Raw genomic sequence first — 16,664 nt, forward strand, 5'->3', positions numbered from 1 at the left:
ATCCGAAAGCAGAAAAATTCCGAATTACGAAAAGTGTCCGGTCCCAAGGCTTTCGGATAAAAGGTTGGGCACCTGTACTAACGTTATACAACAGTGGTTCATAGATTAAGAGACCACACCTGGAGTATTGCGTACAGTTTTGGTCTCCTAATCTGAGGAAGGACATTCTTGCCATAGAGGGAGTACAGAGAAGGTTCACCAGACTGATTCCTGGGATGGCAGGACTTTCATATGAAGAAAGACTGGATTGACTCGGTTTGTACTCGCTAGAATTTAGAAGATTGAGGGGGGATCTTATAAAACTTACAAAATTCTTAAGGGGTTGGACAGGCTAGATGCAGGAAGATTGTTCCCGATGTTGGGGAAGTCCAGAACAAGGGGTCACAGTTTAAGGATAAGGGGGAAATCTTTTAGGACCGAGATGAGGAAAACATTTTTCACACAGAGAATGGTGAATCTGTGGAATTCTCTGCCACAGAAGGTAGTTAAGGCCAGTTCATTTGCTATATTTAAGAGGGAGTTAGATGTGGCCCTTGTGGCTAAAGGGATCAGGGGGTATGGAGAGAAGGCAGGTACAGGATACTGATCAGCCATGATCATATTGAATGGCGGTGCAGGCTCGAAGGGCCGAATGGCCTACTCATGCACCTATTTTCTATGTTTCTATGCATACATACATATAGCCCTCCCTCAGAGGACATCAAGAAAGGCTTGAGAGTAAAGATGAGTTTTAAGTCTCGACTTAAAAGAGTCGATGGAGGGGGCAGTTCTGATGGGAAGGGGGATGCTGTTCCACAGTCTAGGAGCTGCAACCGCAAAGGCGCGGTCACCCCTGAGCTTATTCCTAGATCGCGGGATGTTCAGTAACCCTAAGTCGGCCGATCTGAGGGACCTGGAGGTGGTGTGGTGGGTAAGCAGACTTTTGATGTGGGTGGGGACAAGCCCATTAAGGATTTTGTAGACATAAAGAAGGATCTTGAAATTTATTCAGAACCGCACAGGGAGCCAGTGGAGAGAGGCCAGGATCGGGGTGATGTGGTCCCTTTTTCGGGTGCCCGTCAGGAGTCTCGCTGCGGCGTTTTGGACCAGTTGCAGGCGGGACAGGGAAGATTGGCTGATGCCAGTGTAAAGGGAGTTGCAGTAATCGAGGCAGGAGGAGATGAATGTGTGGATGATCTTTTCGAGGTCGTCAAACTGGAGGAATTGTTTTATTTTAGCTATCGTCCGAAGCTGGAAGAAGCTAGCTTTTACCACAGCATTGACTTGTTTGTTTGTCAAATTTCAACGCTGAGTCAAATATCACGCCAAGGTTTTTGACGTGAGGTTTGAGTAATGGGGTAAGGCTTCCAAGGCTGCCTGCTATCGTTTTGATTGAGTCCGAGGGGCCGAGAAGGATGACCTCAGACTTACTCTCGTTTGTTTGGAGGAAGTTCTGGGCCATCCAACACTTTATATCCTCGAGGTAGTGAATAAGGTTAAGTAGATTTGATCGGTTGTTGGTTAACCTCACACTTGAAAGAACTGGCTCTAATTTGTACTTTCAGCTGCTCGTCCCAGACTCTCTGAACACCAGCAGCATTTCAACCTACCGTTTCAGTTCTAGAAACTTGAAAGTTTTAATCAAATCAGCATTTTGAATATAAATTCTTAAAAATATTACCTCAGTTTGTTTAATCTTATCTAATTTGACCAAGAGTTCAGGTAACACGTTCACCATCTTTCCTGTAGTGTTGAGAACTACTTACATTTCTCCAGGTATGATCCAAACAAAGTTTTATGTTGGCTATGTAATAAATTCTGCCCTTTCTACTCTAGTATTCCAGATAGAAGAATAGCAATTAATTAGCTTTAATAATTATTTATTGCTTGACACGTTAAATATACTGATCCATAGCTCCCTTTGGACTTCCACTGTTGCTAGTATTTTATTACTTATAAAGTACCACATTCTCGCCATTTTGGTCCAAGGTGAAAGGCCTCAACGATGTTGAAAGTGAAATTAATTTACCACAGATTTGACCATAGGTTTAATTGATTTCCCAGCCCCAAACTATGGCTAATACTCTGATGAACAGTGGCATGTGGAAACAGCTGAAGAACCTGCCCACCCTGCTTGCAAAGATGCTACCCCCTACTCTCAATTTCTCTGTGTCTGTTGTATCTTCTTCCAAGATGAGGCTTTACATCTTGAACATCTGAGGTGTTCTCTTTCTTGAGTAAACATGCATTCCTCGTTGTTTTCATTGATGGATACCTCACCCATGTTTCTTGAGTGTCCCATGGTTCTGCTCTCACTCCCCCTTCCCCCAGACAGGACAAGGATAGAGCTCTCCTGACCCTTAACTTTTACTCCACCAACCTCTGCATCCAACATGTTTTTCTCTGACATTCCTGCCACCTTCAATGTGATCCAATCCCCAGACTCATCTCCCTATCCACACCCTCTTCCGCCTTCCACAGACACCGCTCCCTCCGCAACTCCTTGGTTCACTCAACCCTTCCCACCCCACCTCCAGGTACTTTTCCCTGCCTCTCCGTATCCATGCAAGGGCCCCAGCAGTCCTTCTAGGTAAGACAGAGATTCATATGCACCCCCTCTAACCTCATCCAATGCATTTCGTGTTCCCGATGTGGCCTCCTTTACATAGGCGAGACCAAGTGTAGACTAGGTGATCGTTTGCCGAACAGTTGCATTTGGTCGGCCAAGGCCTGCTGGATCTCCTGGATGTTAATTCCCCTTCCCAAACTGACCTTTCTGTCATGGGCCTCCACCATTGCCAGAGCGAGGACACACAAACTGGAGAACAGTACCGACCACCTCTTCCCTGTGTCCCACTTGGACTTGCACCTATTTATCTCCTTTCCCCTCCATTCTATTTTCCTTCCTCTAGAATTACAATTATCCTTACCAGACATTCACACAGAGAGTGGTGAATCTCTGGAACTCTCTACCACAGAGGGTACTTGAGGCCTTTCATTGGCTATATTTGGCCCTTGGAGAAGGCAACCATACTGCCATGATCCCCGGTGCAGGCTCGAAGGGCCGAATGGCCTACTCCTGCACCTAATTTCCCATCTCTGGCTTTGGCCACCATCTGCCCATCAAACCCCAAGTCTTGTTACCAAGTTTTGTCCTTCCTGCCCCCACTTCTCTTCCACTTTCTCCCCCTCCCCACTATAATCAGTCGGAAGAAGGGTCCCGACCCGAAATGCCCCCTATTCATGTCCACCAGATATGCTGCCTGACTTCCTGAGTTACTTCAGCACTTTGAGTCTGTATTTGTAAGTTTCTCTTGCCTGCAGTTTCTGGTGCTGAATATATACTTTGATGTCCTTTTTAAAATTTCATAGTCTCTTCTGCAGTTACTACTTTGGAAGTCCTTTTTATGTCCGTAAGTAGGATTTGTGTTGCATTTTTCCTTTACGCACGTTTTTTCTTTCAATTATATGTTGTTCCCCATCCCTGTGGTTGTGCATGGCTTTGTTTCCTGGCGAGCTGAGCTCTTGCCTTCTTGCCTAATTGTTTCTTTTTAGGAACACCCTTTGCTTATCTAATGGTATTTTCAACTCACAAATTTGCCACGGTTACAGTGGAATTCTGTCTCATTGTATGGAACTCAGCTTTACCCAAATCTACAATATTAACAATGTAAACAAACAAATCTTCACACATCATTGGGATTTGAATTTTAGTTTCAGCCTTATTCCTTTAAGTTCATAGTTGAAAAACGAAAACATGGAGCCAAGAAATATTGCTAAATCATAAAATTACAGTTTGGCCTTATCGAGAACATTTGTCAAATACTGAACACTGCACTCAGGAAGACTGTGAAAGCTTTTGAAATGGGACAGAAGAACTACACTGGACTATTTCAAGGCGATGTGAGATAACAGTTCATCGGATAAAGAGGAGAAGCTGGACTATTGCCTGGAAAGAGAAAACTGAGAGGATATTTGACAAAGGTGGTTAAAGGTATGAAGATTTTAGATACATTAAATTGGGAAAGATGTTAAAAATGCTACACAATGTCATAACATACAACATTGAACCTCTGCACTGCTTTGAGGTACACACACAAGAGGTCATTTGTAATGGAAGAAGGGTCAAGAACCAGATGGAATTAGTGGAAAAATGGAGAGACTGAGGATTACATATGTATGGTTAAGTATTGAAAATACACCACCTGATTAATGGATATATTTCAACAGCAGCCTTCATGAGTGAATTGCATGACAAATGCATGGATATGGCAAAGAGCAAAGCCGAGCAGCTAACTGGATTGTCTGTCAGAATAGCCAACGGTCTGTACTATTTTATACTCAATTAATATTTCTCTATAAATGTTACGCCCAATAATCTCAATTATTTACAAGAAATATAGTTTGTGAAATTTGAGATTGTTTACAACAACTTACCATCATATATATAATTAGGATTCAGGAGCTGAAAGGAAAAAAAAGTATAATAAATATAAGTTTTTATAATTAGTAGCATCTCTCATCATCAGTTTGGAATTCTTACACTTTGCACTGATGTTTGGAAAAGTATGATTAACGGCCAGTATCAGATATATTATGTTAACAGTAATATTAATGTTAAGCAGAATATTAGTTCTCCCCAACTTGACTATTTACTGCCAGTGTGTACAAATAAGTGTTTGGAAGATCGGTGGGATGGATTTCCTGGCTGCTGCAGGCATCATCCCTGCTTGAGGCTCCATCCACCCTATTTAGATAACGTTCAACTCCTTTCTCCCTTTCGGAGATATCTAGCATACTGTATCATGTATCAGCACTATTTGCCTCTATTCCTTCAGAGAGTAGCAAGTTCTGCATTGCTAAGATTTTGACGAAAGAGATTTGTCTAAATTACTTACCCATCATTTTCAATGATTCAGGACATTAAACGTCATATTTTGAGAATATATAACTTTGAGAATATGGATTTGTATATATTTCAAAACTGAAAATTGCAATTGGAAGCTGGTGAACGGAGCTGGATTCACACATTTAAATATATATGTGTATAAACTATGCCCTGCCTGATCAACTGTGTGAATAAGCACATAAAGACTATACATTTAGAAGGTTCTGTGGAATACATTCTGAAAACGTTTCATGTTTTACAAATATTCTGAATCATTTTCACCTGTAGTTAACAACTAAACTGATTTGGTTTAAACATAGAAATATCAATGATACTTGACAAAAAAAATATATATATTTTAACAATTCAGCATACAGATCATGCAGAATCCAAATTTCTTTGGAGACCATGGATAAGTAACAACATTTTGCCAAAGGCTACTTTAATACTCGGACTGAGGTATGATCTGTGGAATTCTCTGCCACAGAAGGTAGTTGAGGCCAGTTCATTGGCTATATTTAAGAGGGAGTTAGACGTGGCCCTTGTGGCTAAAGGGATCAGGGGGTATGGAGAGAAGGCAGGTACAGGATACTGAGTTGGATGATCAGCCATGATCATGTTGAATGGAAGTTCAGGCTCGAAGGGCCGAATGGCCTACTCCTGCACCTATTTTCTATGTTTCTATGATTATACTAGTCAGTAAAATAAATGATGGCCTTTGCTCAAGAGGAAGATTGCTAGCTTACTTTAACTTCCAGCATCATGTGTGGTTGCTTTTACCTACTTAACTCAAAGAAACGTGCAGCTTTATTATATGGTAATTACTTGGACTTAATCGTTGTTCTTGCCCACTCATATTGCATAGGTCCTTTAATTATTTGGTCCCCAAACTGGGTTGAGGAATGAGGGCATATTGTAGTAAGTCACAAGCTCATAAAGACTAAAGGGAATTAACAATGAATGTAATTCTCCTTACTTCCCAAGGCAAAAATTATATAATTTAACACATAAATTGCTTGCAAATGAACACTTTGTCAGTTTTATAATCTTCTTGCCATTTATGTTTACGATTTAAATGAAAAAGAATCTGGCTGGAAGGAGGATGGAAACGCCATTGTGGAGAATTTCCAAAATAATATTTCACTCGCACTTACCTTAACTGATACCTTATTGGGTAATCCTTCTCGTGATTTCCTGAAACCATTTTCTAGCTTTCCTTCCTTCTTGCTATCTTTATCCTTCTTTTCATTTTTCTTTCTTAAACGGAGTGCAGTGTGCCAAGATGTTGACTTTCTATTGTTATATTTAAAATAAGAGGAGGACAGGAGGAAGAACACATTTCATTTTAGGAACTAATGTTGAATAAAACTCAATGATAATCAGGGCACATGAAATACGCACACTATAATTTTGAACTACATTTAATTATGGATGTAAAACATCGGGGCTTCAATGCCATGCCAAGTGATGTGGTTTAACCCACAAAGTGATCGCATCACTGGAAGTCATTGGCGTGTGGAAAAACAACCAGTTATTTCTCAAAGTCCTTTTGTGTAGCTCTGAGGCATGTTAAAACAGCAATAACAAAGGTAAGTAAAATAACCTTCATTTTCTTGCTCTGCCAGACAGTCGATGTTGTTGACACAGCAAATGACTAAGTAATAGAAGACTCCCTATACTGCTCCAAAATGCAGTAAACCTAAACAGCTGTCACACAGTATTGTTGCACAGGGTTTCTGGAATAAATAATTTATGGCCAATCATTAGCAAAATCAAAAGTGGTTTAAATTCAAAGAAGAATAATAGCTACCTGCTACTTCACAGCTTGATATCAATAGTGATGTTTCTTACAGCTCACACTTTGGAAATCAATTTAGCCACATCATAAAATAGTTGGAATGGAAATGTACAAATATGCACTTTCCATATTAATGGTTACTATGCCACTCAGTAGGAAATTGTGGCATCAGATGTGGACTAAGGGACAAGGAAAGTTCCAGGTTCAATCCGCAGCATGTGCTAAGGAAGTTGATCTTAGTTAATGCGATTGCATTAGTCTCAGTTCTCTTGGACTAAAAATGGGAAAGGAAATATTCAAGCCCCTGATTCTGATTACCATCCAGTGACCACCATTAGAAACTGTGAAGGTGTGGTTCCTGGGAATGGGGAGAGCTGGGTTTAGGTTTCGAAATAAATAGAATGAAGAGGGGTCTCGACCCAATATGCCACCCATTCTTTTTCTCCAGAGATGCTGCCTGACCCGCTTACTTCAGCATTTTGTGTCTATCTTCGTTGTGAACCAGCATCTGCAGATCTTTCGTACAGAATTATTCTTCTCCCGCCCTCACCACACTGCCAATATTGGCAGTCTGGATTCTTGTATAAACTATAGCTACTTGCATCAGTTACCAGCAGGCTACTAACATCCATGGTGTTACACTTCAGGAGAGACAAAATTGGGAAAAATCGAAGAATCTTCATCCACTTTCCACCAAATGCAATAATCTTTCTTTCATATTTGCAAGTAATGAGTTGCAACAAATTGTCTGAGATATTGACAATTTAGAGTTACACAACCACACTAGAAATGAAAACAGACTAACTTTAATGTTCCTTCAGGGTTGTCTGGGATTATAATAGTTGTGTGACCTAGTACAAAGCCAGGAATCCATCCCTCAGCTGCAGGGCACTGGTCAGTAGCTGCCCGAAACACCAAAAACATGTTCTGTTGGTTGCTGGCCAGGATCTGCACTACCTCGCCCTGGCAGACATTAATCTCATCCTCTTTCACGGCGGTGTAATCATGTGTTACCAGCATGGTGGAGATATTACTGCTACTGCTACTTTCACTCTACAAGGGAGGAAAAGACAAGGTTGGAAAAATAAAATGTGTTTCTTAAGCAATTCATACAACAATAATGTGCAAATTGTTAATCTACTATGTTAATTTGACTAATAAATTTGCAGCCCTGCCCATCACCAACAATTAAAAGACAGCTCTAAAATGAACCTGATCTCATTGGCTAGCAAAACTTCAAATAAAGTGAGAAATAGTCTTGTTTTATTAAGACATACATAAATAGATACAACAAACTGACAAGTAAAACATTAATAATGGCCACAGCACATTGGAAAATATGTTTATGATTCTCATGCTTGAAATAAGAAAGAGAAAACGCTTCTACTATAAATATTACTTTTGTGATAGGGCTGTATTTAGATTTTCAACCTTTGCCTCTCTTGTACAATTATGATTTGCTCCTTTACAATGACTATTGTATTGAAGGGTTAACTATGTAACTTTTATAAAAGATGAGAAAATTATAAGACTGGACAGTTCGCAGGTTGGTTGTTTCCCAATCTTTATGTCTAGTTTTATCTGAGTGTAGAACTAATACTTTAAACAAAATGTGTTGGCACTTTCCAGTTTAGTTTAAAAAAAAAAATGTCATTTGTTTTCCCACCAATGTTCTCTCTTCCCTTCTTTTAGTTGATTCTTTATTGAGGTATGGTTTCATGGGGTGCAAGCACTTTTGTTACTTCAGTACAAGTGGCAACCCTTCATGTTTGAAGCTGGATGCATCATTCCACTATAGAGGGGCATCACAGCTGCATCCAAACTCTGTCCTGACTTGGTGTCCACCCGAGCTAAGATTTAAGAAATGTGTGGATAATTTACAGTGGGAACATTGACTAACCTCCCCTTCTCTTGTCCAGAAATACTGAATCCAAACCCTTCTCCAGGTATAATCATATAACTCAGCACAATGAACAGAACAAAGCTATGACCTTTCTGTTTTGTAAGGATTTCCTTAATTCATGTTCACAAATCAGGTGAGCCGTTGAGAGAACACTTAAGAACAATATCACTTACCTACATAAAAATCACATAATCTGATGGTAGCCGTTATTTATGTTAGAGCAACGCATTTCAAAAGGCAGTCAAAAACAGGTGGATGTTTCATAAGGAGGGCTGCTAAATTTAAATGCAACTTTTCTCCACATATGTATACAGAATTTGATGTGTAAATACCACCATTCTGTTATTTTAAAACCCAACAGCTTATATAATTTGTTCTATCATCGCTATTCAGGACTTCTAAGGATCCATTAATACCCAACAAAGAATATTTATATACACTTTTTTTTACAGAATGAGAATAAGGCTATACATGGACAGAAAATGAATTAGTTAGCTGTAAATTACACGTTAATCTGGCAAACGGAGGATATCTGTTTTGAAATAAATGCTCTCCCCTATGTTATGCTTAATTTCACCAAAAAGATGGGCAAATGATTACCCTTTGAACATAGAATAGTACAGTACAGAAATAAGCCCTCTGGCCCACAATGTCCGTGCCAAACATGATGCCAAGTTAAACTAATCTCCTCTGCCTGCACCTGACCCACATCCCTCTGCCTAATGGCCTCTAATATATTCTAGTAAGCTTCTTCTGCACTCTCACCAAAGCCCCCACATCCTTTCTGTAATGGGGCGATTGGAACTGCAAATGCGACCTAACTTGAGTCACATAAAGCTGCAACATGACTTCCTGACTCTTACACTTAATGCCATGATCGATGAAGGCAATCAAACCATATATCTTCTTTACCACTCAATCTAATTGTGATGCCACTTTCATGGAGATATAGACTTGGACCCCAAGATTCCTCTGTATATCAATGCTGTTGGGGTCTTGTCATTAACTGTATACTTTCCCCTTACTAAAGCACAACACCCCAAACTGTTCAGATTATAAACACTTGCCATTTCTCTGCCCATTTCTGTAAATGATCTAAATCCTGTTGTACTCTTTCACAGCCTTCCACACTGTTCGAAGCTGCTTCAATTTTGATGTTGTCTGCAAAGTTACTAATCAACCCATCTACATTTACGTCCATGTCATTTATATATATAATAAACTTTTAATTAGGTAGAAACAAGAAAGTGAAGAAAATGATCCAGCGTTCATTTGAAGTGAACTCATCACCTCGTGCTGCAGAAACCTGCCAGTTTGTCATGTATTCCTTACTACATCTTGCCCAAATATTTGGCTTTCATTGGGAGACTACATTTATCTTTCTCTTTCCAATGTTTGTGGACCCAAATGCAAGAATTTTTAAACAATTCTCATGGAAGAAAAATAACGGCTTTAAACTTCCTGGTGTTTATGCATGAAGTCAGGCCACATTACTAAGAATCTCCACATATCAGTCTCTAAGGTGACTTCTCATTTTGGAACATTATATTTCACAGCCTCACCTCCATCTACATTACATATCAGTACTACAAATACTTTGCACATTTTAATTGTGGATTACATAAGACCATTTTTGACATACAAAATACAACAATAATAGTTTTTTTTTTAAACACAACTGGTACAAAGTTGCTTCCTTAATTGAGACAGAAAAAACGTACAAATTGAAACAAGGATGAAGGAAAGAAAAGGAAAGTTAAAGACTAGAACAGATAGAGGAAGAGCAGAATGCCAGAATTTACATATTATTTCAGCATCTGCTAATGCAGCAAGATGCACGCACTTCCAAGCAAACTGGATTAATACAGTAAAACTTAACGATATATCCAAAATGCCATGCTTGGAAACTGAAGAGACATGCAATGCAGAGTGAGCATGCAAGAGTTTAAAAGATATAAGCTAGGCAAAAAATGTAAGTGACAATGCTTTTGAAAGTTTTGTACTGCTCAGTGAAACATTTTCATCCCGATTAATAATTGATACAATGAGTTCTAACCAAATGAATGATGGAAAAGAAACAAATTTTGGAAAGACATCTGATAAAATTGCTTTTTCGGTGTGAGGGAATATTGAGCCCCATTTCATAAAATAACGCATTACAGATTTACAAAATGTTGAAAAACAAATTGTGTTTGTGACAATCTCTGCAATTTATAAATAATAGAACTGAGATTGCCACTGAATTAAAACTTTCAGATGTTATAGCACTCTTAAGCAGTTTCAATGTCTTACATTGTAAAGCTGGATAGATTCTTGAACAGAGAACTCCAAAAGTCAGCAGCAGAAACTGGGATGAACAAGAGGGGGGGGTGGGGGGAGTTGATGCTTTGAATCAGCAACTGGTAATAAAAGAAAGTTGGAACTAGCAAATTTAAAATAGTGCTACCAGTCCAGAGAAATGGCCCTTTAATATATGCAGTATGCTGGAGTATAAGGGAAAACGTGAAGCAGCAGATGTTTATTTTTTGCCAAACGTTGAGTAGCTAGAAGTTTGCAAGTATCTGCGTTAGTTGTTATTTGCCTTCTGCAAGTGAGGCTGTTGGAGGAGCAGTGGTTAGTAGATGTTTAGGCTGATCAGTTTTTTAATAAGATCTTGACAAGTAGAGAGTCACAGCGATGAGTAATAGGCAGGTGTGTAATCAGATGAGTAATCAGAACAGAGCAGTTTTTGCAGAGCCAGGAGGAATTATTAGTACGGAGAGTGATACTGACGCACAGAAGGTGAGCGTGGGAAGGTTTTAGAGGAGCTCACAGGACAGACGTGCTCCGCTCTTACCCCGTTGCTCTGGGTGGAATGCACCGATTGCTCGCTGGTCGAGGAGCACGTGCTCATGCGATCAGTGTCCTTGCTGTGCGTGGAGTGGCGGTGGACCTGGCGCTGTAGGGAGTCCACGTCCCCCGGGAACGTGAAGGAGCCAGGGCGGCTGGCTGGTGAGGCTGGGTGTGAGCTCCAGAAGGAGCCCTTAAGAACAGGACTGCTGGGAGGGTAGGGTTCTTTGCTGAAAGGAGTGGATGGGAACGTTGTAGACAGCGGTGAACTCAGGGGTGAAGTGGTGCCCGGTCGTTGCTTTGCTATTGTCAGAGAGCCCACACTCCCTCTTGGTGACCGGTTCTCTTCTAGACTACCACGCAATTCCTTGAGGCTTCCATCTCCTGCATTGGTGTGCGATCCTAATGTTTTCCTGGGGCTCTCAAGAACTTTTGTTCTGGGAATCTGTTCCAAGTCATTGTCGCTGCCTTCTCGTTCCAGGTGCCTGTCAGATTGGCTGCAGCCAGAATCTAGGGTGCTGTTGTTGAGTGTCGCCAGGGTAGGGTTGCGAGCGGACATACCTGTCAATCTGTCTGCCTCTGCCTGGGCCGAGGCCGCAGAGGAGACCAGGACTGGGGAATGGTGCCGGATGGGTTGGGGTATCCGAGAAGGTCTCGAGCGGCTTGTGCTGCTCATTCCACTACAGCTATTTGGTCCACTAGGGCCGACATGGTTCCTCTGGTATTCAATCGGAGATGTCAAAGCTGGAGCCAAAAAAAGGTTAATTAGACAATTTTAACATTGTATGGTTGGGATGAATGAAAAGTGAGGATTATAGAAGCCAGGCTGGAATGACTAATATTGGCTTAGAACCCCCCCTCCCCCCTCTTAAAGGTCATGAACCATCAGCATTATTCAAATAATTCATGATTATCTGAATGCAGAACTTCTTTGCTGATCTTTAGTGCTTTCCTTTAAATGTTGATGAATACTTTATTAACAGAGGGCTGGACGTGGTAGTTGTAATATTATGTCTATTATTAACACAGATTTCAAAAACAATATTAAAAGCAGGTGTAATGTGTAAGATGGAACTGCAGGTGGAGTTTGGTGATGTATCCTGCACAGTGATTTTAAGATTAATTTGCTGAAGACTGGCTATGGAGGAGTTAAATTAATGATTGTCATCCTTCTTGTAACAGTAGTACAGATGAGAATGCTTTGGCATACTTTGAGGGTACTTATGGCATAATTGAAGCAAGAATAAGCTATTCAACCCCTTGTTCTTTCCCTGTCGTTCAATTTGATCATGGCTGGTATGTTTTTGAACTCCATTTATCCATTTTACCTCCACCTTACTAAACAATGTTGTGCCTGTGGTTTTGAAAAATTAAGCTAGTGTGCAGCTAAAGCTGAAATATTACAGTATATAATTGGACTTTAAATTATTTTCTACAGTTTCTCAGATCAAATTCTTCAAATCGTTATTTAATATATTTTGAATAATTTGAAGATTTCAAAGTCATTGCATTTTCAAATTCTTAAAAGATTCTCTGTTGGGGGGGGGGAGTAGGGGGAGTTCATGAAAGAATGATATGCAGGATTGATTTTCCAGCCTATGGTATGCAGAATTGATTTTCCAGTCTATCAAGTTTGTTATTTCAGCCAGATTGATGTGTGGAATGGTGTTGGAGATGAGGGGTTTACAAGTGGGAGGAAGCATGTTGCATTTCCTCGGGGCAGCTCATAATGACAAACTCAGGGAGACTACTTTGTTTCCCCTTGGCTGCAGTTGTGATATTCTGTTAGGGGCAAAAAATGACACGAGGGAAACAAGGCTAAAACTAAATAATGAATTACCCATTGTTATTAAAGAAGTGGTGTTTTACATTAAACACTCTAATGGACACACTACAAAAATACAATACTATTTAAGCCTTCACATAAACGCACATATAATTAAAACCGATCATGCACATTTTTTCAAGACGAGTCACACTGAAAATTCAAAACAGTTCTGAAATCTACTCTCTGTGAACATGGAAGTCCAAGACACTCTAATGTATTTTTGCTGTGATTTAATTGCACCCTGACACTCAACTCCTCTTGGACTCTTCAGTCAGAATCCAGTTTCCTACAACTTCCAGATCAGGCACAGGGTCAGCAACTGCTTCAATGGAGGAGAATAGTTGGCATGAAGATGGCAAGATTCAATCACATTTGTTTAATGAATTGAGTTAACCTATGAGTATTTAATTGTGAGCAAATTATTTTGTGTTTTCTTATAATACTTTCTGTTCGTTTTAGAATGCTTGCGATCATCAGAGACATTCACAGTAATTCAATGTCTTCTGATGGTTTTGACAGTAGGTGGCCCTAAGCTATTTCTCAGGATCGCACATATTATTTTTGGCAAGGAAATTCTTTGGACGTAGAGTTATACTGATCACGAGCCAGTTTTGGAGAACAAGTTGCCACTTAAAAGTAGAACAACGTGATGAAATTTTTGTTGACCATGGTGTAGATCACAATCACAATTTAAGAATAAGGGGTCGGCCATTTAGGACTAAGATGAGGAAAAACATTTTCACCCACACCCAGAGTTGTGAATCTGTGGAATTCTCTGCCACAGAAGGCAGTGGAGGCCAATTCACTGGATGTTTTCAAGAGAGAGTTAGATTCAGCTCTTGGGGCTAAGGGAATCAAGGGATATGGGGAAAAAGCCGGAACAGGGTACTGATTTTGGATGATCAACCATGATCATATTGAATGGCGGTGCTGGCTTGAAGGGCCAAATGGCCTAATCCTGCACCTATATTCTATGATCACAAATTAACCAATATCCATGAAAAAGCCATTTTAAAACAAAAATCATAATCATTATTACTTTATGGAAAGGTGAGAGCAAAGACCAGGACATAGATTCCCAAGACAATTAACAACAGCATTCCACCCTAATCCTTGGTGTAATGTGGGTCATGCATTAACTAAAGTGGGTGCAAGTCTGAACAGTTAACATAAGAAAGATAGAAGAGGTTATGTTTAAGTCAACCTTCAGAAAAAGAATCTGTAAGTACCATTTAAAAAGTTGCGCTGGTTTTCCAGAATTTGATTGATTTCATGGATCCACATTTGTCGAATTGTAGGATTGGATGCTTGTAGAATGTAGATTTCCACACTGCCATCTGCTGATCGTGAGGTTAGTCCAAATTTACACGGATCATTATCCACATTCTCTTCCAGGCCAAGGCAACTCACCTAGAACACAATCAGTAAGCTCTCACCCAGACCAATAAATCACATTTCATCAAGTCAGGACATTCATGCAGAGGCAAGAATGGATGCAAAATTATATAACACAGGTGATCTATTACAATTAATAATGGGAGGTAATTACATTTGGTACAAAATCTGCTGTATTTATGGCCCATAATAAGATCAAATAATTTTTACTCCATAATGCACTGATATGTTTAATATCATAACATCGCCCCAACAACATTCTTTCTAAACTAAAGGTGAGAACAAGGAATGAAAAATTAATGGCGAACAATTTACAGTCAGGAAATTATCAGATAATGTTCTCATTATAGAGAGAGGTTCAGACAGTTGATAATTATACAGACTCTGAAATTAGGCTTGCACTTGCATGAAGGTTTTTAAATAAAATATTCCATTAGTTTAGAATAATGGTGGACGTCTGTGACTACATGGGTCCAGCCAGTTATTCCATGAAGACTGAAATGTGATGAATAAAACATCTGATTAAAATCTCAACAGTCCAGAAATCCAAATGTTTTCTTCAACTTGCAGGAGTTATCTGCATTGCACTGTCACATTAACCAGGGGTTTATATTACTTTATGCACGACAATTCATGAATAATATTCTGGCAAATTGGAAAATGTTATTGATCTATGATTGGATTGCATGATACATCTGTGATGGATAACTTGCTACATGATGAGACCACAATGGCACAACCGCACTAACTCACGGACAGTTCCTTTGCTCAATTGGAGGCCAAATAAGATGATTGAATAAATTTAATTCCAACATATATTTGTAAAGGATAAATGGTAACTAGTACACAAAAAACAGATTATTAGATTACCTTGATACTGTTTTTAAATAAATAACCAGGCATGGAGAAGCCTTTTTTCTTATCTAAAGGTTCACTGAATATTGCAATTTGTTCAAACAGGAAGATTCTCCGCTCTCTACTGCGTGAAAGAAGCCCAGCATCCTGATCTGCAACAAGGAAGGTGTCCTGGAGAAGTAATCTCCCCTGGGCTATAATTTTGCCCTGAAAACAAAGGAAGAAACAACATTTACCTCTGGATTTCCAAAGAAAAAATGCACAGATTTTTAAAAAGATTAAAACTATCAATTGTCTATATAATTAAAAAAAGGATTGCGTACACAGTCCAAAAGAAAATCAAGTTTTATCTAACTACAATGGTTGGAGTGTGGAATTAAGGTACAAATAGCTGCTTGAACCTTTCTAAGTTGAACCACAAATGTATCAACAAATCCTAATCTTCCTAAGCAAAGAGAAGATAAACTTATTCATACTGCAGTTCTCTTTACAATGATCAAAATGTTCTTCACCCTGAGGGAAACACATTTTTGGATTTATCTAACCAAGGACAGTGGGGGTTGTACAGCTACAGAGTACATTCAAGCAAAGATTGATAGAATTTTAGACAATACGGAGATGAAGGGTTCTTGGGTTGTTACAGGAGAGCGGGCCTACTCTAGCACTTACAGTGCCCTCCATAATGTTAGGGACAAAGACCAATCATTTATTTATTTGCCTCTGTACTCCACAAGTTGAGATTTGTAATAGAAATATCACATGTGGTTAAAGTGCACATTGTCAGATTTTAATAAAAGCCAAGGTACACAAAAATGCTGGAGAAACTCAGCGGGTGCAGCAGCATCTATGGAGCGAAGGAAATAGGTGACGTTTCGGGCCGAAACCCTTCTTCAGAAATAAAAGCCATTTTGGTTTCACCATGTAGAAATTACATCAGTGTTTATACATAGTCCCCCCCATTTCAGGGCATCATAATGTTTGGGACACAGCAATGTCATATAAATAAAAGTAGTCATGTTTAGTATTTTGTTGCATATTCTTTGCATGCAATGACTGCTTGAAGTCTGCGATTCATGGACATCACCAGTTGCTGGGTGTCGTCTCTGGTGATGCTCTCCCAGGCCTGCATTGTAGCCATCTTTAGCTTATGCTTGTTTTGGGGGCTAGTCCCCTTCAGTTTTTTCAGCAT

The 16,664-nt window shown here is 39.6% G+C and overlaps 1 protein-coding gene across 4 annotated transcripts in view; it reads right to left on the reverse strand.

Annotated features, from left to right (window-relative positions):
* Positions 1 to 16,664, reverse strand: part of LOC129711306 (triple functional domain protein) — a 333,015-nt gene that overhangs the window by 28,976 nt on the left and 287,375 nt on the right. For all 4 annotated transcript variants that reach the window (XM_055658878.1, XM_055658886.1, XM_055658868.1 and 1 more), the window contains 6 exons: positions 15,491 to 15,682; positions 14,455 to 14,635; positions 11,405 to 12,141; positions 7,471 to 7,718; positions 6,022 to 6,160; positions 4,417 to 4,444 (listed from right to left, as the gene is read on the reverse strand). In XM_055658878.1, coding sequence (XP_055514853.1) covers positions 4,417 to 4,444; positions 6,022 to 6,160; positions 7,471 to 7,718; positions 11,405 to 12,141; positions 14,455 to 14,635; positions 15,491 to 15,682 — 1,525 coding nt within the window. The remainder of the gene's footprint in view (positions 1 to 4,416; positions 4,445 to 6,021; positions 6,161 to 7,470; positions 7,719 to 11,404; positions 12,142 to 14,454; positions 14,636 to 15,490; positions 15,683 to 16,664) is intronic.

Source organism: Leucoraja erinacea, chromosome 2 (assembly GCF_028641065.1).
Source record: "Leucoraja erinacea ecotype New England chromosome 2, Leri_hhj_1, whole genome shotgun sequence".
NCBI lineage: Eukaryota > Metazoa > Chordata > Chondrichthyes > Rajiformes > Rajidae > Leucoraja > Leucoraja erinaceus.